Source organism: Protopterus annectens, chromosome 5.part0 (genome assembly GCF_019279795.1).
Source record: "Protopterus annectens isolate FY-2018-M chromosome 5.part0, PAN1.0, whole genome shotgun sequence".
Classification (NCBI taxonomy): Eukaryota; Metazoa; Chordata; order Ceratodontiformes; family Protopteridae; genus Protopterus; species Protopterus annectens.
In genome coordinates, this window is record NC_056735.1 from 995,743,757 (window position 1) to 995,764,773 (window position 21,017).

At 41.9% G+C, this 21,017-nt stretch overlaps 1 protein-coding gene across 1 annotated transcript in view; it reads left to right on the plus strand.

Annotated features, from left to right (window-relative positions):
- The window catches only part of ERBB2 (erb-b2 receptor tyrosine kinase 2), a 2,110,185-nt gene that overhangs the window by 2,020,421 nt on the left and 68,747 nt on the right, over window positions 1-21,017 (plus strand). Inside the window, exon 27 of the mRNA XM_044071955.1 lies at window positions 18,088-18,376. Coding sequence (XP_043927890.1) covers window positions 18,088-18,376 — 289 coding nt within the window. The remainder of the gene's footprint in view (window positions 1-18,087; window positions 18,377-21,017) is intronic.

Genomic DNA, 21,017 nt, shown 5'->3' on the forward strand with positions numbered 1-21,017 from the left:
TTATTTAATCAGCGCACTATCCATCGTTGGTATATTTTCGCCTCTAAATATTTCGGTTCTCAGTTTAATTATCCAGAAATGTTGTCAGTTAGCCATCCAACTACCGGGATTCTGAAAAAATGCAAAGTTAAAGACAAGAGACAGGCCGCTGAGGTCCAAAACTGCCAACGACGCTTCTCCTAAGCCAGTCGCCAGTTCGCCAGTACTCAGTGAGGCGCTTTTGCATCCCCTGTTACCCGCTACTTCTGATTCGCAGGCCTCTACTGGGACCCATTCGAAGATGCCGCGAGATGCTTCAACTATGGAACCCGCGGATGTCTCTACCTTGGATACGTCCGGAGCCACTGTGCAGGCACCGGCTTCTGAGGGTGTATTCAGGCCTATGGACTTGCATATTAAACCGATGCCTCCTTCTTAACTTAGGCCTAAATCTCGAACCATGCCTAAAAAAACAATGCCCAGGTCACATGCTCAGGCCTCTATGCCTAAAAAATAAATGATAAGAATGGCTGAAGATCTAATAACTCTAATCAGAGGTAGCCAACCCCCCCCCCCCCCCTGTAAGAGGTTTAGGACTGAAGTTGTTTATGAAGCTTCTGACCAGGATTCTGTTTTTTCTGATGTTCTGGATTTGCCTTTATCTACTTATGAGGATTCTGATGCAGAGGACTCTATTCTCTCTGATTCACCTCCAGAGAATGTTTCTTTTGGTGAAACCTTACATACTCTAAGGGAGTATTTCCACTGGGAAAGCCAGGATTTTTCTGATTCAAAAAAGAGGGATTTTTTACTCCTGCCTCAGCATAGGCCTTTAGCTGTTCCTCCTGTACTAGACATTGTTGATGATGTTTTTTGGAATCTAGTTTGGCTCCTGATTCCTTGCCTCCTGCTCCCAGAAAACCTGACAGATACTACAGGGTCCCTGAGTCACACAAGTTCCTTTTTAAAAATCCTATTGCGGATCCAGAGACTATTTCACAGGGGCTCAATGGCATTAAGGCTTCTATTGCTAAAAATCCTACCCCTTCTGATAGAGATTCCAGGGCGCTGGACAGATGGGGTAAGAAGGTTTACACTTCTGCAACCTTGGCCATTAGGGCTTTAAACTGCCAGTTTTATATGTTAAAGTATCAGCAACATGTTATTGGATTGCTTAAACAGAAAATGATGTTGATTCCTGATTGTGTGTAAAATAAAGAATTACAGGATTTAATGCATTCTACTGAACAGGTTAGAAAACATACTTTGCAATGTGGTTTGATTCATTAGAGGCCTCTTGCAGGGCTGCTGTTACTGGGTCTGTGCTCAGAAGGCATGCTTCGCTTAAGAAGCAATCTTTACCTGATCATGTTAAAGCTAAATTGTTAGATGCTCCCTTAAATCAGGACTGCCTGTTTGGCAACAAGGCTGAGGAAGTTCTTAAAAAGATGGGAGATAAAGCTAAATCTATGCAAACTGTTAAAGATTTCTTACAAGTTCAGCCTCCTAGATTTAGTATGCACTGGCCCTCTAAACATTGGTCCTTTCCAGTTTCAGTCCCAGGGGACACACAGGACTAAGCAGTGGAGGGCCTCCACTTCCAAATCTGGGAGTAATAAGACTCCCCCTTGTGGTAAACTGTCTCAATGACTTCCTTTTAAAATGTCCAAGCACTTATCAACTGAATGCCCCTTTGGGGGGAAAGATTGATCTTCATGCAAAGGACTGGGAGCTCATTACCCCGGACAAATGGGTTTTAATTATAGTGTCCCAGGGATACAGATTTCACTTCCACACATTAGCAACACCAAATGGGTGGCCGGACCTACCCCAAAATCAGTGGGCAGAGGCCAAAAAACAAGTACTTTTTCTCTTAAGCATGTGGGCTATTCATTTGGTACCAGAAGAGGAAAAGGGACAAGGTTTCTACTCGAGACTTTTCCTGGTACCCAAAAAAGACAATTCATGGCATCCTATCCTGGACCTGTGTACTCTAAACACCTTTTTGGATATTCCAAAATTCAAGATGCTGACTCTTCACCAGTTGCTTCCTATGCTAGGCAAAGACGCCTGGTTGGCAACACTAGATTTAAAAGAAGCATACCTGCACATCCCAATCAGGGAATCTTGCAGAAGATACCTTCGCTTCAAAGCAGGCTACACGCACTATCAGTTCTCTGCACTGCCCTTTGGCTTATCTACTGTGCCCAGGGTATTCACAAAGTGCCTAGCTCCAGTTATTGCATTTTGCAGGCAAAGAAATATTCAAATATACCCATACCTGGACAATTGTCTAATTCAGGCAGAAAGCCAGGACATACTTTTAAATCATCTGTCCTTGGTACAAAGGGTTCTAACTTGTCTGGGGTACACCTTAAATGAAAAGAAATCTCACCTGGTACCCTGTCAGCAACTTATATTCCTGGGAGCAAGCTTGAATACAGCTTCCCATATGTCTTACCTCACACCAGAGAAACAAATTCATTTAATAACCTACTTCAAACAAGTGGCCACAAAAACCCTGCTATCTGCAAGACAAATACTGCAAGCCATGGGGTTCATGGCCTCCTGCATTCTTCTAATTCCATATGCAAGACTGCATATGAGGAAACTACAGTGGTATATAAAAAGCCTGTGGTGTCAACATTCCTAGGATCTAGAAGCAATGATTCCTATCGTACCTTGCCTACGCCTAGAGTTCCTTTGGTGGGCAGAGGCCTGCCACCAAAACAAGGGACTATCTTTCACACCACCCCCTGCCGCCCAAACCCTAACAACAGATGCATCAGACTATGCATGGGGGGCTCACCTGGCAGGGAAGTGCATTTTGGGCAAATGGTACCCAAGTCAAATGCACCTGCATATCAATCAAAAAGAAATGTTAGCTGTACAGAATGCTCTGACAGCCTTCAAGGACCACATTCTTCCAGGACAACTAATAGTAAAGACGGACAACACCACTGTTATGTGGTACATAAACAAGCAGGGGGGTACCCATTCTTATCCCCTCTGCAGACTAGCCATGGCATTATGGAACACAGCCTTGAGCTACTAAGTGCACCTACAAGCTCAATTCCTGCCAGGAAAATTAAATACACTGGCAGATGGACTAAGCAGAAACCTCATGGACCCACACGAGTGGAAACTGGAACCAAGGATTTTCAACATGTTGACAAGCAAATGGGGGAGCCCAGATATAGACCTATTTGCCTCTCCCCAGAACTCCCAGTTGGACAAATGTTGTACAAGGACTCCCCACAAACAAACCTGGAAAGTGGATGCTCTGTCATTCAGCTGGAAAAACCTATCAGTCTATGCCTTCCTCCCCCTGCCTCTGCTCTCCAGAGTACTACTAAAAATCAAACAGGAAAAACCAAGGATGATTTTGATTGCTCCAGACTGGCCATGCCAACACTGGTACCCCCTGTGTCATGGTTATCCCTATGGCACCTGCCTCAGACTCCTTCCCTGTTGTCCCAGCAGGAGAACCACATTCTGCACCCTCAGCTTCTAACACTGAACCTTGCAGCCTGGCTAATTACCTAATATCTCCTTTACCATCCCTCAGTAAACCTGTGATGGATATCATTTTAGAGGCAAGGAGGCCTAGTACTAGAAAATCTTATGCTGAAAAATGGAAAATATTCTGTGCCTGGAACCAATCTCAAGGGATGAGCACAGCTGCGCCCAGTTTGCCTCGGATTTTACAATACTTAACTGAGATGCTTCACAAGGGCCTGTCTTTTTCCTCCGTTAAAATCCACGCCTCAGCCATTTCAACTCATTATAACACAGAACCTCCCCTCTTCTCTCATCCATTGCTCAAGCATTTCCTCAGAGGGGCCAAAAATTTGAGACCACCCAGGAGAGCTCCAACCCCAGCCTGGGACCTTAACTTTGTTTTGGAGAAACTCACTCTACCTCCTTTCGAGCCAGCTGCTACTGCGGACTTAAAATTTCTTTCTTGGAAAATAGCTTTTAGCAATCACTTCAGCTAGCAGGGTATCTGAATTACAGGCCCTTATGGCAGTGGAGTCTTTCATCATCTTTCATGCAGACAGGGTGTCCCTCAGAACCAATCCATCCTTCATGCCCAAGGCGGTATCCAGTGCGGCTCTTAATCAGTCCATTCATTTGCCAACCTTCTTTCCCAATCCACAGAACAAAGGGGAACGGATACTGCATTCCTTAGATGTGCACAGACAACTTTAGATTCTACTTGGACAGGACTAAACTTCAAAGGAAATCTGAACAATTGCTGGCATTTGCTGCAGGGGCAGAGGGGAAGGCTATTTCAAAGCAAACCATTTCTAAATGGATAGGCCATTGCATTCATTTCTGCTATAAGCACCATGGAAAGCCTATCCCCCAGGGGATCAGACCTCACTCCACCAGGGTTGCATCTACCTCTACAGCCTTTCTCAGAGGCATCCTTACCAGGGACATCCTAGAAGCTGCTACCTGGAATTCTGTACATACTTTCAGCAAGCATTGTCATTTGCCAATTTTCTCTAAATCCAGAGCTGGCTTTGCCACTGCAGTCTTGCAGGGCCTTATAGCTGGTGCTAATGCTATTTAAATTCCTCCTCCCAACCATAGCTTTGGGAATCTACCCAAATGTAATGACTGCAACAGTGAAACACGAAGAACATAGTACAGTTGTGTACAATTACCATAAATGTAGATGTTCAAGTGTATTCACTGTTGCAGTCCTGGTTACTGTCTCTAGCCCCCTAACTTCTTTTGGTTATACCTCTACTTTCCTTTACTATGCTTAAAAGCTTTTTGGTGTATTTGCTTTTTTGTTGGAGGTATATCATTGTACTTTTATATTTAATTGCTTCCTATTAGGGGGGCACCTGACATCTGGGGCAAGAAAAACTGATGTAATGGTGTTGGCTGCATGTTATATACCCCTGACTACCTGAAATCATGGAAGAAGGGACAGCAACTGACGCAGGACGCAGGACCCAAGACTTTGTTAATCAGGCTGACTGAGGGCTACCTGCAAGCAGATAACCCAAATGTAGTGACTGTAAAAGTGAATACACTCGAACATCTACATTTATGGTAAGTGCACACAACTGTACTTTCCGAATCCCGTCTGTTAGGGTGGGACCTCCTGAATGCCCCCCCCCCACCTTTTTTTTGTAGCAGCATTTGAATTTCCTGGGCTGCTTACCCCCTCTGACTGGGTGGAATATCAGGGAATTTCCTCCTTTGGATAGGAGGGGGAAGAGAAAAGGGTACGTAGTAACCTTTGGATATGATTTTTAGCACAGGCATTTTTGCTAATATTTATCCAAGTGTTAAGGGGCAAGGAAAAACAACTCCCTACTGCCTCCAGAGATGGACAGTTGGGCAATGCTTCAGGAGCTCTGATTGGGCCTATCAGAGAAGGAGTCTCTGAAGCCATCGTTTTGCAGACCCCTTCTGCCTCTGGGACAACGTCTGCCATAGAAACCTCCTCCCCTACCTCTGGAGGAAATATCCCAGTCCCGGCGCAAGTCCTGAAAAGGTCCCCAAGATTTCCAGAACATTTTCTTACTACCTCATTGGTTCCTAGAGAATGACTGTTGACAGGTAGAAAACTTGATTCCAACAGCAGACAGTGTCTTTCCCTCCTGCTTGCTGCAGGTGAGCTTGTCATTCCCTGATGGCTCGAACTAGGAGGAGCCATCAAAGGGGGCATTAACAAAAGATGCCTTGAAGGGTTCCACAAAGTCGCATAGCCTCATCCAGGTTTGTCTCCTAACAGCTATGCCTGAACCAGCTTCTCGTGAGGAACCCTTCACTGTATGGGAGATCAGCCTCATTGATGAATTGGTAGTAGACGAAACAGTAGCTAGCTGCGGAGAAACTTTCATGTGATCCTCCAATGACATGGACTTTGTGAGTATGAAAGTTCCTTGGTCACATTTCTGTGTAAGCGAGTAAAATGTGTCAGATAATTTAACAACCTCAGTACGACTGCGTCCGAGGCATATATACACTTTCCAGATCTGTCCATTGCTCTGGACTCCCTGTTCAGTGAATGGACAGAGGAGCTTTGCTAGGATAGCTCCTCCTTAGTGGCTGCCGTCATAACTATGGCATCAGTGGGGATACCCCTGCTCCAGTGAGGTTTGTCTGAAGGAGAAACTAAGAATTTATCCAGGAGTTTTGGGATGGGCTCGACAGTGTCTGGTTCCTTCCAAGCCAGGTGTGAAACTAGATCAATAAGTTCATCCACCTGGGAGTTGCCCAAGATGTAGATGGGCCAGCCCCGAAAGCCTCCAGGATCACAGATTCCTCATAAAAAGAAGCTTGGGAAGATCAGCCATCCTTTTATTTGAGGATTTCCAGGATGTCCCCAAAGGAGACTTTGTCAGGTGGTGGTCGGGGGGGATCCTTCTCCTTCATCAGTATCGGTGTCTTCCATGAGAGACTCCATGTGGGAGTCTGTGTGTGTCTCCTCTTACATGTTTTCTTCTGACGTACTTCTTCTGTGAGGTGTTCAAGGGAACTGTCAGAAGAAGGTGGTAATCCCTCTGGGGAATGAGTGTGGAGGCTTCCTAAAGTTGGCTGACCTTGCGGAGCAGTAATGATGGGCTCAAAGCTTAGACCAAGTAAGGGGTGAGGGGTAGCATCCTAGATATGAGAGACTGCTCTCTATGCAAAGACAAGGCCCTTTCTACTACCTGAAAGGCTGATGGAACTGGGGATACTTCCCCCCCTTCTCTGAACCAAGGCAGCCGAAGACAAGAGGTCTGGCCCAACCCCAGATCCAAGCCCTCCAGAGAGAATCGGACTGAGCTGTCAAGAGCAGAGGCACCAAGGGGGAGGAAGGATCAGACAATGTAGGAGCCAAACCCAATCCCTCGGACCTGGTACTGATTTCCTGTATACAAGACCCACCCTGATCCAATGGTATCAGAGCAGGGCTGGTCAGGAAAACCACCGGAGTCGAGGAAGGGGGTTTCCTCAGACTTGGAGACTTCTGGAGGGCTTTTTTCTTAGAATCCTTGGAGCCTTTAGAAGTTTTAGACTGGGTTTAAGCTTCAGAACAAGAAGAAGCTGGAAGCAAGCCTTTAAGTATAAGTTTGTCACGCCAGTCAGAAAGGGCCCTGGGGTTAAACCTGGCACATATCTCACAGTTGGATTTTAGATGCTTAGGCCCCAGACAGTAGACACACTTCTTGTAGGCATCAGAATTGGGGATCTTATGCCCACAAGAAGTTTATTTCTTGAAACCGGTGGGTTTCTCCAACATTGCAAACAAAACAGAAAAGTTTAACTGTAATAGCAACTGTAAATTTATTCAAAAAAGTAGAATAACCTGAGTTAACAAACACGAGCTACATACCCTAGCCACATAACTACATGTAACTATGCCTAAACACAGAAACAAATCCCTTTTTTCCCAAAGAAATGTCACTAAAGGTGATAGAAATGTAAGAAGTGCCAAAGAGCACAAAAGGACGAAAGGGTAGGGAGATACAAAAATGCACCCTAACGTCAGTGACCAACTAAATATCAAATAGAGGGAGGAGAGAAGAAAAACATTAACTGTAATATTTAAGCAGTAAAAACTAGAAGATTATCTGAAGCTAACAATAAGACCATAGAAAAATGCACTCTCACTGATCAAGACTGGATCTCCCATCTTGACACAATGGCGGTAAATGAAATCTGGGGAGTTGGGGATGGAATAGAGCATTATGGTTAGAGGGAGGAGCTTGAGTTTTGGATCAGAAGTCTTGTATATGTGGCCAAGTAGGATCCGAGGATCAGGTCCTGGACTCATTTGTGAGGAAGAATGAAGAGGGTAACATCAGATCACTTAGTTAATTCCAGTTCTACTATGCTGATAAGGATGGGAAGATTAGTGATAAGTATCAGGGGGTGTGGAGTGTATGCTTTTGCAATTTTGATGCTCATACATTAAGGTTTGTCTTGATAAATTGTTCATAAGCTCATAGATTAGTACTAGGCTAACTGCCCTTCTGAACCATTTTAAGCCTAGCCAATTATCCTCTGTGAGAATCAAACCCTGCAACTTGTGTCTGTAAGTTAAATACCTTAGCCGTTATGCCACCCCAAGTTGTGAAAATATGAGGAACATTTTGTCTGCAGTTTGTAACTGTGAATAATTTAGTTTCTTCTATTGTTCACACACACACACACACACACACACACACACACACACACACACACACACACACACACACACACACACTGTGTGGTATGACTGTTTTGTTACTTCCTCGAGGGCTATGGTCACTGGTATTGTTTTGAGGAGCTCTGCATGGCTGTGCACTTAGAACCTTCCAGATGATGATGATGATGAGATTTTACGGTTTAGTTCTTGGCTCCTATGCTGCACAGATGATCAAAAGTATGATGAAAGTGGTAAGGTGATACAGGGACATCTCCAATATTTTTCAACCCAAGTTTTCCAAATTTTCCAAGGGATTCTCATAATTTCTTATTCAGTTTAGGTAAGAAACAAAGTGAACAGTCTCAACAAAATGCTGGCAAACAGATGTTTAAGAAGGAACGCCAAGGGGGTTCCAAGAAGAATTCTAAAAACTCCCAAAACCAAGGACAGTCCAGTAAGTCAGAGTGAAAATTTTAAGAGACATTGCCCCCACCCCACACCCTGGTAGACCCCTTTTTTTTTCTTCCAGAAAGTCTGAATTTTTACTTTTCTCTTTGGCAACAGTTTCAGACAAGTGGGTTAGGAAGATCATTCATCAAGGTTTCAAATGGCAGTGGGAGTAAATTCCTCCTTTCCAGGGGGTAATTTCTCATCCTTCAAACCAGACTCTTCTGTTTCTACCTGTCCATCACATGTTGTCCCAGGGAGTAAAAGAATCAGTTTCCCCTTCCTCAGGTGGGAAAGGGGTTTGTTTATTCAAGGATGTGTTTATTGTGAAAGAAAGAAGATGCTTGTAAACCAGTTCTGAATCTTTCTTTCCTAAATCAGTTTGTGATAGTGCCCAAATTCAAGATTATGTCAATTCACAACATATTACATCTTCTTCCTCCTTCAAGTTTACTGGTAACACTAGGTTTAAAAGACGCTTATTGTCACATTCCTATTAGTTCAGACTTCAGGCATTTTTTAAGGCTTTATGTGTCTGGATTACATTATAAGTTCTCTGTCTTACCTTTGGTTATCCACTGCACAAAGAGTATTCACAAAGTATATTACTCCAGTTATAGCTCATTGCAGGCAACATGGTGTCCACATTTTTCCATATTTAGACAACTTATCTTTGCAGTTTTTTTTTTTCAAAATTTCAGGAATCACTGTGTCAGGTAAGAGATCTCTTACACAAGCTGGGATTCCAAGAGAACATACAAATGTCTTTCTTGACTCCTCACAGGATTGTATTTCTAGGATGTCAACCTGACACCAGAGGAAAAAAATAGATCTATATCTACATTTATTTTTAGGGATTTCCACTCAGACTACAGACACTACAAGGGAATACCTCAAGATTTTCTGTGGCATGGCTTCTGTTATTCTCATGATAGCCCTGGCAAGATTCCACATGAGAAAGATATAGTGGTATCTGAAGTCACTTTGCTCCCAGCACCAACACCCCATGTATTTTCAGATCCCAGTGCTGGGGTTTGTCAGAAGAGAAATCACTTGGTGGCAACAACAAATTTCCCAAAATCCAGGTCTCCCCTTCTCCCTCCCTGTTTCAAAGCAGTTAGTTACCACAGACGCCCTAGACTTTACTTGGTGAGCAGTTTCATGTATAAGAAAAATGCAAGGTGTGTGGGATACCAAGGACAGACACAAGCACATAATATGAGAGAGATGATTGCCCTGATCAAGGCACTGAGCTCTTTAAATTTTCTTTGGTCCCCAGGACCTCTTCCAAGTTGTTAGAGACAATTGCACAGTCAACAATAAGCAAAGGGGAACCAGGTCATACCCCCTCTACAGACTAGCCATGATGGTTTGAGGTATATCTTCACAGCACCATCTCATTCTTCAGGCATTCTATATTCTGTCAGAGCAAAATTGTGTAGCGGACAAGGGTAGACCCTAATGAGTGGTCCATCTGCGGGGAGTTCCTCAAGTAGATCTCTTCTCTGAACAATCAGCTAGCACGATTCTGTTCTGGGACTCCATGCAACAAGGCCTGGACAACAGATGGCTTTTCTTTTCTTTGAACAGGAATGTTCTTGTATGTTTTTCCACTCTTTCCACTAATATCCGGGGTACTTCTGAAGATTCAGAAGGAATCCCCCAGGATCATTATGGTGACTCCAGGCAACAGTGGTTCCTCCTTCTTTTGGAAATGGCCAGGGGCAGTTACCACAAGTTTCCTCACAGATTGCATCTACTCACGTAAGAACAGGTGTGTTTGATACTCTCCATCATCAATCAGCTTCAGTTGACTGCCTGGATGATAAAATATTAATTCCTTTTACGCTGCTGTTTAATAAGGACTTGCAGCAGGTACTAATAGAGGCAAGAAAGCTTACTAGTAGAAAATTATATATTAGCAAATGAAAAAGATTTTCTAGTTGGTGCCAGCAACATAACCAGCACCCAGTCAGGGCTAGTTTTTGTCTGGTTTGACAGTATTTGTGTAAGTTACAATCCTATGACCTTTCTTATTCCTCTGTCAAGGTTTATTTATTGGCCTTTTCAGCATGTCTGCCCATGGATCCACCTCTTGGGTTCATAGGTGTTTAATAGGCTAATGACCACAAGGGCCTTTTTAAGCCAAGCCATGCATCCCAAATCTCTGACAAATTCTGGTACCCTTGGTAAGTGTAAGCAGGGGCTTGGGAGATGAACCATTTACAGGTTGCCTGTGTCCATTAGAGACATACGTCCCAAGTCAGGGAGGAATTTTCTGTTCCCTATCCAATTGTCCAAGTTATATTTGAATTGGGTTAGGGAGGAACTCTACTTCCCATGGATGGGGAGCCTGTTCAAGAGATGGGGTAGTCTCTGGGATACATACCTGTCTCTCCAGCAATTCCTATTTATATCACAGACAAGGTTTAAGTCTTTAGAATGGGTAATTCTGGTACTGTTTGTTTTGCTGATATGCAAGAGATACATCAGAATGGGGTCTGACAATGCCCTGTATGCCAGGCATAGATCTCCCCTCAACAGCCTGTAGGAGACAGAATACAGGGATAGGGCCTTGAGGCAGTTTGCAGAGGACATTTTACTTACACCCTGTATTCTTTTAGTGAGGAACTTCTGTGGACATTCCCTTTGTTGGATATGCCTGGTTAGGTACATACCAAATGGGGGCATTGTACTCAATGAAAGGTCTGATGAATGCCGAATACAGTGGAACAATGACGTCCTTGGACATAGATGCCATACCTTTGTTTATAAGTTGCACAACACAGAATGATTTCCTCACTACTGCAGACACGTGATGGTCAAGGGCTAAAGTACTATCTATGTGTGTCCCCAAGTTCCTGACTGTTGGGTTAACTCTAAGGGGTGTGCTGTCAGTATGATAGTTACCTGGGGTGGATGACTTCCCAAAGGATACTGTTATGCATTTCTTGGCATTTAGTTTTAGTCCATGGTCTGACACCAGTTGTTTGTCTGTATCAGCCCTTCCTGGAGAACATTTCTGTCAGTGTGGGATTCAGTGACCACTCTTAATTTGCAATCTTCTGCAAATTTAATCAGTCAGAGACCATCGACATTGGCCTTGACTTCAGAGAAGAAATGCCAAAAACAAGTGGTCCAAGAACTGATCCCTGAGGAACTCCACTTGTGACTGGCCTCTGTAGAGGTGGACTCTCCAGTTTTAACTTACTGGGTCCTGTCTGTGAGCCAGCTGGCTATCTCCACTGAGTGACATACGGGTTTGTACCTAACCTCGGGTATTGTGTCAAATGCCTTTGCCAGGTCAAGGTAGGCAGTGTGAACCATTTTGCCCTTGTCTATTCTTTCCATGGCTTTGCATGTGAGATTAGTGAGACTTATGGGTCTGTAGTTTCCAGGGTCTGTAGATGGCCCACCCGTGTGCATAGGGATTACTGTTGCTGTTCTTCCTTGAGGAGGCATGAAGTCTGTTTGGAGGCTGCAGTTAAAGGGCCTGATACGTCATGCTATTTAGAAGGCATCCTGGGATATTATCTGGGCCCATTTATGCAGTGCTCCTGGCCTTGGAGAGAGCATTGAGACCCTGTCCCTAGTAATAGCAGGGAGAGTTATATTTGACGTTATTTCCTGAGGGAAGGTTGAAGGGGAGAGAGTGGTAAAGCTGGAGTTGAATTTGTTGGCCAGTAACTTTGCTATATCTTCTGGCTCAGTATAGGTGTCTCCATTTACAATGAGCTCTGCACACAATTGTGCATAGCCTTGGAAGTTGTGGACATAGCCAAAGAATGCCTTGTGATTGTCCTTTGCCTGGGAGGCCAAATTTACCTCAAGTTTGGCATTGTTAGACTTTATTTGTCCTCTGAGTTGTTTGTTTAGTTTGATGAGAGTGCTTTATCCTGCTTGGTGCTACGTCTCCTAATTTTTGCCATGATTTTCTTCCTTCTGTTATACAGCTTATTGATTTTTTGATTCCACCAGGATGGCTTGTTTCAATGCATTCTCAAGTCAGAATGTTTTTGAAAGGGGTTTTGCATAAGCGGCACCTGGTGGGCCCTCCTTGGGATTTTAATTTTGTGTTAGGAAAGCTGACACTTGCTCCATTTGAACCTGCTAACCTGACTGACTTGAAGTTCTTAATATGGAAAGCCATTTTACCGATTGCTCTGACCTCTGCAAGAAGGGTTTCTGAGTTAACATCTCTTATGGAGAATCAACCCCATCTTATTTTCCACAGGGACAGTGATTCTTTGAGAACTAATCCTTCTTTTATGCCTAAAGTGGTATCCAAGTTTACTTTAAGCCAAGCTATCCATCTCATTGTCTTCTTTCCTAAACCCAAAAATGAGGGAGAAAGGATACTCCATACCTTCATTGTCCACAGACAACTCATGTACTATCTTGACAGAACTAAGTCTTTCAGATTTTTAGATAATTTCTTGTTTAGGTAAAAGGGACAACCTGTGTTAAAACTGACTATTTCCAAATGGTTGTCTAAGGCTATAACCTTTTGTTTTACTCGACACAACAAAAGTATTCCAAGCAGAGCCAAGGTGCACTCAGGGCCTTGGCTTCATTTATGGCTTTTTGGAAAGGATTGGAAGTAGTTTAGAAGCTGGAACTTGGTCCTCTGTACTACTTTTACAAAGCACTAAAAACTTGACTCCTTCTCCAAGTCTCAGTAAGGCTTGGCAAGGACCAGTCTCCAGGGGCTCCTGGACTCTTTTCCTTACACTTCCCAAATGTAATAAACTTTACATACAGTTAAGGTATGCAGTAGTGATCAATATGATGAACGTAGTACAGTTGTGTAAGTAAACTTTCCAAAACAGTAGATGTTCGAATGATCGCTGCTCCCACCCTCCATCCCTCTTGTTTTTTGGTGTGTTGTTTATGCCAAGGTGTGCTTATTTATATTTGTTCTTCCAGTCATTGTCCTTTCAGAGCTCAGACACTCTCTCTTGGTTGGCAGTAAAGCACTGAAGGCTTAGTGTCCATATTTGTCAGTTTGGACATGTGGAAGATGCCCTGAAGCATTTGAAGCTGGTTGGCTGCTATATCCTTTGCATGATATCACCCTTATAGCTAAGACTACTGCAGCAGTGAGCATTCAACCATCTGCTGCTGTGGTAAATTTACTTGTGCAACTTTACTCTCTCTGCTTTAAGATAATAGCTATGGGTAACTCTACATGTGTGAGCTCAGAAGAGGCTGAGGTGTTTCTCAAAGAAAGACTGCAGATCTGTCTAAAATAAAAAAAAAATAATTTATGGATCAGGTATTCATTGTGTACAGATACCCTTTTTCAGAAGCAGTGTACACTCAGATTCACACAGTTTTCAAGGGGAAATTGAGGGAATCAAACTCATGAGTGCAGAATGAAGCACATTTCTCAGCTGCCCTCAGTTTTGCAGAATATTACTAATATTACATCATACTTTTGTCATGTTCCTCATAATGTTTTTGGTTCTTTAGTAATTCACTGCTGATGGCAGTTAGTCAATAATGGCAGACAGAGTTTTTATAATTCGTACTGGTCAGAAAATGGATGTTGATGCAAAACCTGTGTTCTGTTATTTTTTTAAGTGAATTGGATTAATAATTCAAGTTGTCCCTGAGTTTGATCCTTTGTCCCAGATTATTTAAATCTTTGTCCCTGATTTTTGTGCAAGGCAGTTAAGAGCTATGTAATGGAGTTTAACAGTTCATAGCCTTAGGTCTGTGTGGCATACTGCCAGAGCTTCAGTCTGTTTTGCTATGACCTCAAAAATATGAGTGATAGAGTAGTTCCATGGCACAGAACCCTGACATTGATCTAAACTTCTGGGGTTTGATCAGGGACCCTGACTCCTGTAGAGACAGGGAGGGAGAAAAGTGAAAGGATGTGACCCACTCACATTTTTTTTCAGGGGGTTAGAGGGATGCACACACTCAGGGGTACAATTGGGGGGGATGAATTTTCCCTGGCTGAGACCAGGGAAACCACTACTTGTGTTTCGGGGGGGGGGGGGCTGTCTGAGAGGAATTGCGCCTTGCGGAAGTGAGAAGACATCCCTCACTGAAGCCCTTTGCACATGACATCTCCCTTTGTGGGTGCATGCGGAACATAGGACAGCATGCAGAAGAATCTAGGCTACCCCAATGGTTCCCTAAATGATGCCCTTTCTCTATCGTCTCTTGCCCCAGTGATGGAGAATGAGTAGGCATATAAACAAGAGAGAGTCTGATGGTCAGCAGGCAGTGGGGATAAAGAGGAAAAATGGTTACATGGGTCATAAGAAGTAGTTTTTTTCTTTTCCTGAGAATCCTCTGAGACTGTAATTGGATCTGACTAAATTCCTTCACTATTGTACATATTCTGTTAAAATTCACTGGATTTGTATACCTGCTGTCTTCCAGCACCAGTTTTGTACAACATGCTTGCTGTGCTCTCTTGCTGATACTGGAAATTGTTGACTTTAAACTTCTGTACATACATTCCATAATTTTTTTTATGGAAAATTGTTTTGTCTTAGGCCAGGGTTGTGGCTGAAAATTGTCCTTTTTGGTCATTCCATGTAGCTAGTGAAATAAAATTACAAATATGCTGACTTAAGCATTAAGTTAAGAATGAAGAATAGGATCAGCATATTGATGGCTGACACCAAACTGGGAGGGTGATAGGATGCACATGACCATCCCAGTAAAATATGGGCTGTCAATGTAAGGTGCTGCATTTGAGAAGCAGCAGTTTGGTACTTTGGGTACATGTTTGTGGAGGGGATGTCAAGTAATAGATAATAGATCAGAGAATAATAATAATCAGGTCGCAGGTAAACTTTACAGGGAATGAAACTGCCACTGCTACTAGCTAGGCATCATCTCTGTAGAACTGAATACCAGGAGGAAAGCAAGAGGGCAGTGGCTAAGGACAGCAATATGGTGGGAATTACAGCTAGTGGAATGGACTCTAGAGACACACAGGTTATCTTTTTGTTGAGACTGCAGCTGGGGTATTGTATCCTGATCTGGAGACAATAAAAGAGATTTCAGGATAACATAATACAAAGAAAGGCCACTCAGGATAATAAAGGGGAGGTGGGGCATACTGGTGCTATTAAAAAAATGCCAGGAGAGAAAGGGGTAAAATGATTATATGGTTTGGATACACAGGGTTGTGACAAGTTTGTGGTAGGACCAAGTTTAGGGAACAGCTGAAAGGGAGCAATTTAGTCCAGAGAAATTTCACAGCAGGGGCTGTATGTAGGTGGAATGAACTCCCTGGGGGTGATACTGAGATAAAAAAAAACTCTTAGCCTTTTTAAAAGGGCTTGTGTGGTTCTGCCTGGGCAGATGGACTAGATACTCTTCTGCTGACAGTAAATGTGCATGTATAACTGATATGGGAAGGGTTTGTAATTTTTAAAAATGTTTTTAAAAGATTTAGCCTAATTTTATAATTCCCTATGTGGCATCATTGCGATGGATAATAAATGATAAGTGAAACCATAATTTCCTGCACAATACTATCAAAATTTCATTACGGTTGGTATAAGGGATTAAGGCAAATAATAGCAAAGTTAGGGTTAAAGTTGGAAGACATTTTAGGCACATAAAACAAAATAAACATTTTAAAAGTGGTAGAAGAGACATCACAAACTAGTAGTTACGACAGAAATGGAATGTTGGAAAGAAAAGATCTGTTTAAAAGGGGTAAATGACAGAACTGAGAGAGGATTATGGGAAGAATAATAAATTGTCTGATAATAGCTTTTCATTAGTAGTAGTAGTTGTAGTATGCGTTAGAAGAGTAGGAAGATGTAGAAAAATGTAGGGCAGTGAGAATTTAAGCTGTTTGTTGTAGCCTGGTGAATTAGGATTATACCTCCAGTGTAAAATAGACCAATGAGGAGATGTGAAATTAGTATAAAAAATATATGGATAGTAGATCTCGTATGTTTGTGTGGTCCTATTCACAGCTTGCACAGGCTGAAAGTGTCCTGGGTGGCAGTGTGACAAGCACAACTGAGAATACCATCTTGAATTAAAACAGCCAGTCCAGACTTGCACCCCAGTCTAGGGGTAACCCATGTAATTAACTCCAAGAATGCTGCACCTAAGAAGGATTTCCACATTGCAGTACCCAGTCCAGCTTGTCATGTCATTTGATAGTGATATTTTATCAAACTGGTGTTGTCTTATTCTCCAGCTGAAATGGCTCACATTTTATTTTACACCCCCCCCCATACATAGAATGTGTATATCTCCATATATATATACACAGTATATTCTAATACAGAGTTTATTGAGAATTCTCTGTGTAGTAGCTGTAATAAAAATTCATCAACTGAATGTTAATTCTTTTAAAGTGATGCAACTCAGGAATTACTGATACAACCTGTGATACAATTTTTGCCTGTGATAACAAATTTTGAAGAAAGCCAGTAATAGAACTACCTATACGGTCACTAGGTTGGCTGTAAGCTTGACAAATGTATCTATGAACCTGTAAGAGTGTTTTTACAAGGGAAGAATGGTCTTTTAAGGTTAAATTATAATCTCTGACTAGATTGCTTAAGAGGGAAATAAGCCTTATTCTGGGAAAGCCTGGGTAGTGAATCTTGAGGCTTTAGGTGGGCAAAGGGAGGTTTGCATTTCTAGAGTGGGTGTTCATTTTTTAGAGAGAGCCCTCAAATCTAAAGGCATGGGCAACATGTGATAAGAATTTCAGTAGTGACTGGGGCAGTTGGTTAACTCCTGGAGGGAGAGGGAATAGTGCAAGGAGATGCAGAGTAGGTGGATCTGGAAGAAAACTTTTAGAACCTCTTGAGAAGGGCACATTGTATGTAATTATCGGGTCTGTATTACCATGTCGACAGGACTGTTCATCAAACGCCCTTACGTCAACACATGCACACTGAAATACCTAAATGTCGAATGGCCACGAAAGTGATTGTTTTCCCAGGGGAAAAAGAATCGCTGGTCCAGCAAAAAACAAAACAAACCTACAGACACAATGAAGTGGGGGGCTTGCCCCCCCCCCCAATGTGCACCCCCCCTCACTTACTCCGAGATCACACGACAGTGGAGGAAATGGCAAATTCCCAACAGCAGCCTAGCGTTTTTTTTTTTTCCTCTAGGGAAATAAATCACTTTTGTGGCCATTCGACATTTAGGTATTTCGGTGTACATGTGTCGACATATGGGCGTTCGATTGAACAGCCCTGTTGACATGGTAATATAGACCCTAATTATCAGGGATAACAGCAGTCATATTATAAAAGATAACGTAGTTAAAGATAATGCTGATAGTTTTTTTTTTTTTTTTTTGTTTTTTGTGGATGGGCTAGGTTTTAATATTTGGAAGATTTCAGCAATTTGAATCTAAGATGGGCACAATTATGCATGTAACCTGTTAGGTGCTGAATATAACATTATGTTTATGTTAAATCACTGACATGTATTTGCTGTACATATATACATAGCATTTAAAACAATACAAAAAGCTCATTGACCTTATGCATAGTTGTTTTGTTTTTCTTCAGAGTGCCACAGAAAACAAAGGAGAGCTGGAGCCGGCTGGAATGCTAATGCAGTATCCTAACCTCAGCTGTGGTGTTTCACAGCAGTCTGTAGATGAATGTTCAGATGTTTTCACAGAAGGAGAGTGCACAGGTAGCAAAGTTCCTCTGGCACTGACTCGGCCATCTCGAGAAAACAGCATTGCTTTGCGTTACAGTGATGATCCAACCTGTGTCGTGCTTGATGACAATATCGAGGGTGACTTGGAAGTAGATGGCTACATAGCACCTGGACCTTGCCTGTCATCACCAGGTACCTATAAAAGCTCAGTCTTTGAGTTAAAGAATATATTGTCATTGCTGTGTTGTTTATAACCTGACCAAGTACAGGAAATAAATATATTTTGCCTTCTAAACACAGACCAGTTCTATTACTCAAGAACACATCATTTTACAAAGCAAAATCCTTAATATTTAAACTCCCTTTTTCATTGCACTCCTTATAAATAATTTTTTAAACTCAGTAGTTATTGTTCATAAATTATAATCTTCAGTAAATTATCACCACGTAATGGTAACAAACTACCTCTTATCTCTCAAACCTGTACTTAAATCACGGAAGTTATGTTTATTCTGTTTTTATATTTATGTTTTTGTTTGTTTTTAATATGATGCAGAGTAGATATTTATGGGTGTGTTTTAAAATTTTTGGTGGAAAGTTGGATACATTGTATCTGTGGTTCTGGCTCTCTGATTGGTGGACTGTTTCTAACCATTCGATTTTGGGTTTCTGATTGGCTAGGAACATTTATGTGCAATTCTTGATTTTGTGTATATATTTCTTAAGTTTTAACTTTGTATATATGGTCTGAAGAAGCATTATGTAACTCTAAAGCTCTTACCTTTGGAGTAAACAGGATTTTATTGTATTTTGATCGTTGCAGTGTCATTAGCCTTGTTTCATTACCTGTGCTCTGCTGTTTTTATTCTACTTCTTTTTTTGCGGGTTTTGTTTATCCATAGTATATCTGATTTTCCTTTCTTTTTTACTTTAAACATTTCCCCTGTATTACTCAAATTGCTAATTGATTGTTGTAGAGATCATAAACACAGGGTGAGAGCTAGTGATAATTTTCATCAAGGAGACTATCACTGTTGGAGTCCTTTGGGAGGTTCTGTGATGATGAATCTCCTTCTGTTTGGCATCTACTAGTGTGATGCAGATTCAGTTGTCCAGGGTTTGTGGTTGGTCAAATTGCAGATGACTGCAAAATGGGAGCCATTATTAATTTCCCTACATACTCTTATGTTCTCCAATAAGGCTAGACAGAGTCAGCACCTGGAGCTCTGACTGTGGCCTTAGATTTCATGCAAAGGAGTAGTCTAGTTGCAGGAGTATAGCAAGTCTTTCCCACTGATTATCACATAAATGGAAACCTGCTTAAGGTTGATACAGTCATTAGAGATCTAGGCAGTTTCATTGACAACAGACTGTCTTATCGTCTGATCAACATAAATAGGACTTCTTGGAGAGAGAGGTTCATTCCTCAGAAGGATTAGATTTCTGTGTAACAGTCTTCAGTTGTATGTTAAGTGACAGAACACACTAGCCTCCTTTAAATTAACTCCTGATAATTGGATGGGTTCACATAAATTTCCCTCAGGAATTAGTTGTACCTCTCTTACAAGAAAGAAGGGGATAACCTATCAGTGATACTTCCTAGGGTACTTGGCTAGGCAATATATTGTTGTTTAGACTAGAAACTAGTACTCTACCATGTTAAAATTCATGTTTTGTGTTTTTTGTGTTTGAAAATAAATTTTTTTTTTTATTTTTATTTTACATTTGTTAACCGGGCTAGTCTAGCTGGATACATATCCTTTTTCAGTAGAGGCCCGAGGAGAAAAGCTCCAACATAATGGTTAAAACAAGTTGAAAATACAAGTTATAAAAAATACAAGTTCTAAAAAAAGGGTACATGTTACATTTACAAGATGAGAAAAAATTTCATAGATGTTATATAAGACAAAAGAACAAACAGCAGGTAATACATAGCAGTGATTTCTTATATACTAATAGTATATAGACTAGTTCAAGAATCACCCGTTTAGAATTAGGGTTGAGAGATTTTAAAGATCTGCATAGGGAACATGGACTAAGGAGATATGGGACTAGATGGGTTTGATATGTGTAGTTAGTCAGGTTCAGGGCATGGGCATAGCCATTGTGTCTTGAGATATTCTTTCAGGTTGTTTTTGAACTGATTGTGTGAGGTTGTAATTCTAAGGTAGTTTGGCAGGGAGTTCCACGGCTTGCCAATGGAGTTGGCAAAGAGAGCATCACCGCCCGAGTTCTTAGCTTTAATGGTTAGGATCTGGGTGCTGTTGGATGATCAAGACTATTAAGGTTAGTATATGGGATCAGAATGCTACACAGTGAGGGAGTTCTATCTGGTTGGTTAATTATTTTACAAGCTTCAGTGAGTTGGTTAAGTTTGAGAAGGTTGGGCAGTTCCAACCAGCCAAGTTTCCTCAGGTTAAGACAATGGTGGGTGCGATATGGGGAACCTGTTATAAATCTAGCAATGTGGTTATAGGCAAGAGAGAGCATGTTAAGTTCACGTTTAGTGAGGAAAGAAAAGATTGGGGAGGCATAGAGGAGGGTGGAGAGGAGATGTGTGCGGGCAATAGTTAATTTGGCAATAGGAGTTAAAAAGTTTTTTATTCTGTACATGGATCCAAGTTTTTTGTTAACAGATTTTACGGTTTGGGTAATGTGTATGTCAAATTTGAGCTTATGATCAATAGTTACACCTAGTAATTTGGTACTGGTGACAGGGGTTATGATAGTCCCATTGTTGGATTTAACATGGAAGGTTGTATTGTTATTATTTGGGAGGTCTTTTCCTAGGGTTGAGAAGACGTTGGGGAAAAATAGTAGTAATTTGGTTTTA